Source organism: Helobdella robusta (genome assembly GCF_000326865.2).
Source record: "Helobdella robusta unplaced genomic scaffold HELROscaffold_23, whole genome shotgun sequence".
NCBI lineage: Eukaryota > Metazoa > Annelida > Clitellata > Rhynchobdellida > Glossiphoniidae > Helobdella > Helobdella robusta.
In genome coordinates, this window is record NW_008704216.1 from 2,505,296 (window position 1) to 2,507,550 (window position 2,255).

Consider the following 2,255-nt stretch of genomic DNA (forward strand, 5'->3'; position numbering starts at 1 on the left):
CGGCTTCTTTGATTACAGTACATACTTTCCGGATGTCAATTCAATTGAATTAACAGTTAGCACGTCAGATACAAGCCAGCGTGTTAGCATCAGAGATTTACAGATATGGACATGCGCCGAAACAGTTACTACGATTGTTATTCCAACAACTACGCGTAATATTTTTAATGCTTTTCGCTATTTTTTTGGTTAAATATTAAGATTTCCATCATAAAAATTGGAATAATTTAAACTTGACCTTTTTATATTAGTTATTGCCATTTTTCATTTCACCTCAGCACACGAACTTACAATTACTGAAGAGACCTTAACACCAGGAATACTTTTCGAGCCGTCTACGCCACGAGGTCTTTTTTTTCATTGTAATAAATTATCACAATATTTTGTCCTGTTCAATGTTTAACTTTGTTTTATTTTACAATTCGGTGTTTTTTTCTGTGCATTTAGATATGGAAAGTCCATCGAAGTGTCAACTCAGTGATTTGATGAAAGAACAAACAGTTACTTCTGAAACCAACATTGGTTTGATGGCTGGATCTTCTAAAAACACTTTTGTGTTTCCTGGTAGCAGTGGAGTTACGCAGATAAAAATAATTGCAGAAACTACAAAATTTGTACAAAAAGTTGTTTTTAAGTCAGAAAATGTTCAGTCTGTTAAACTTGAATATAAAACACCGAATGGTAACACTGTCGATATCAATGATGTCACCGTTCATGATGATGGAAATGTGCTCGTTACATGTGATTATCCGAACGTTAAAACAATAACGTTAGATTTGACGGCCAAAAAACCCAATGAAAGCTTTAAAATTAACGATTTAAAAATTTTCATATGTGCCGAAGGAACGACTATTCCTGCTTTAACTACTCAAGGTCCTGTTGTTACTCAAAAGCCAAAACTATCAACAGGTTTGGACTATAACAAAAATTGTTAAACAATCTTTTTTTTAACATTTTCAACACTAACAATTATTCAGCTGTTAGCCAATGCTCGGTGAATAATCTAATGAACGAACAGGCAACTCAAACTTCAACAATGCCCGATGCTGGCTATGATAAATCGCGGCTCGAATACGTTTTCCCAAGTGGCAGTGAAGTAAATGTCATTACCGTAACTGCCTCTAATCCAAAAACAATTATGCAAATAAAGTTTTACTCGCAAAATATAGTTGATGTGGAAGTAAAATTCTACAACTCAAACAACGAGCAAATCTGGGATAAAGTAGTCGTACAAAATAATCCCAACGGCTTCTTTGATTACAGTACATACTTTCCGGATGTCAATTCAATTGAATTAACAGTTAGCACGTCAGATACAAGCCAGCGTGTTAGCATCAGAGATTTACAGATATGGACATGCGCCGAAACAGTTACTACGATTGTTATTCCAACAACTACGCGTAATATTTTTAATGCTTTTCGCTATTTTTTTGGTTAAATATTAAGATTTCCATCATAAAAATTGGAATAATTTAAACTTGACCTTTTTATATTAGTTATTACCATTTTTCATTTCACCTCAGCACACGAACTTACAATTACTGAAGAGACCTTAACACCAGGAATACTTTTCGAGCCGTCTACGCCACGAGGTCTTTTTTTTCATTGTAATAAATTATCACAATATTTTGTCCTGTTCAATGTTTAACTTTGTTTTATTTTACAATTCGGTGTTTTTTTCTGTGCATTTAGATATGGAAAGTCCATCGAAGTGTCAACTCAGTGATTTGATGAAAGAACAAACAGTTACTTCTGAAACCAACATTGGTTTGATGGCTGGATCTTCTAAAAACACTTTTGTGTTTCCTGGTAGCAGTGGAGTTACGCAGATAAAAATAATTGCAGAAACTACAAAATTTGTACAAAAAGTTGTTTTTAAGTCAGAAAATGTTCAGTCTGTTAAACTTGAATATAAAACACCGAATGGTAACACTGTCGATATCAATGATGTCACCGTTCATGATGATGGAAATGTGCTCGTTACATGTGATTATCCGAACGTTAAAACAATAACGTTAGATTTGACGGCCAAAAAACCCAATGAAAGCTTTAAAATTAACGATTTAAAAATTTTAATATGTGCCGAAGGAACGACTATTCCTGCTTTAACTACTCAAGGTCCTGTTGTTACTCAAAAGCCAAAACTATCAACAGGTTTGGACTATAACAAAAATTGTTAAACAATCATTTTTTTAACATTTTCAACACTAACAATTATTCAGCTGTTAGCCAATGCTCGGTGATAATCTAATGAC

At 33.6% G+C, this 2,255-nt stretch overlaps 1 protein-coding gene across 1 annotated transcript in view; it reads left to right on the forward strand.

Moving 5' to 3' along the window:
- HELRODRAFT_191717 (hypothetical protein) overlaps nucleotides 1-2,255 on the forward strand; it is a 9,414-nt gene that overhangs the window by 2,598 nt on the left and 4,561 nt on the right. Inside the window, exons 6-10 of the mRNA XM_009019097.1 lie at nucleotides 279-347; nucleotides 448-909; nucleotides 978-1,400; nucleotides 1,524-1,592; nucleotides 1,693-2,154. Coding sequence (XP_009017345.1) covers nucleotides 279-347; nucleotides 448-909; nucleotides 978-1,400; nucleotides 1,524-1,592; nucleotides 1,693-2,154 — 1,485 coding nt within the window. The remainder of the gene's footprint in view (nucleotides 1-278; nucleotides 348-447; nucleotides 910-977; nucleotides 1,401-1,523; nucleotides 1,593-1,692; nucleotides 2,155-2,255) is intronic.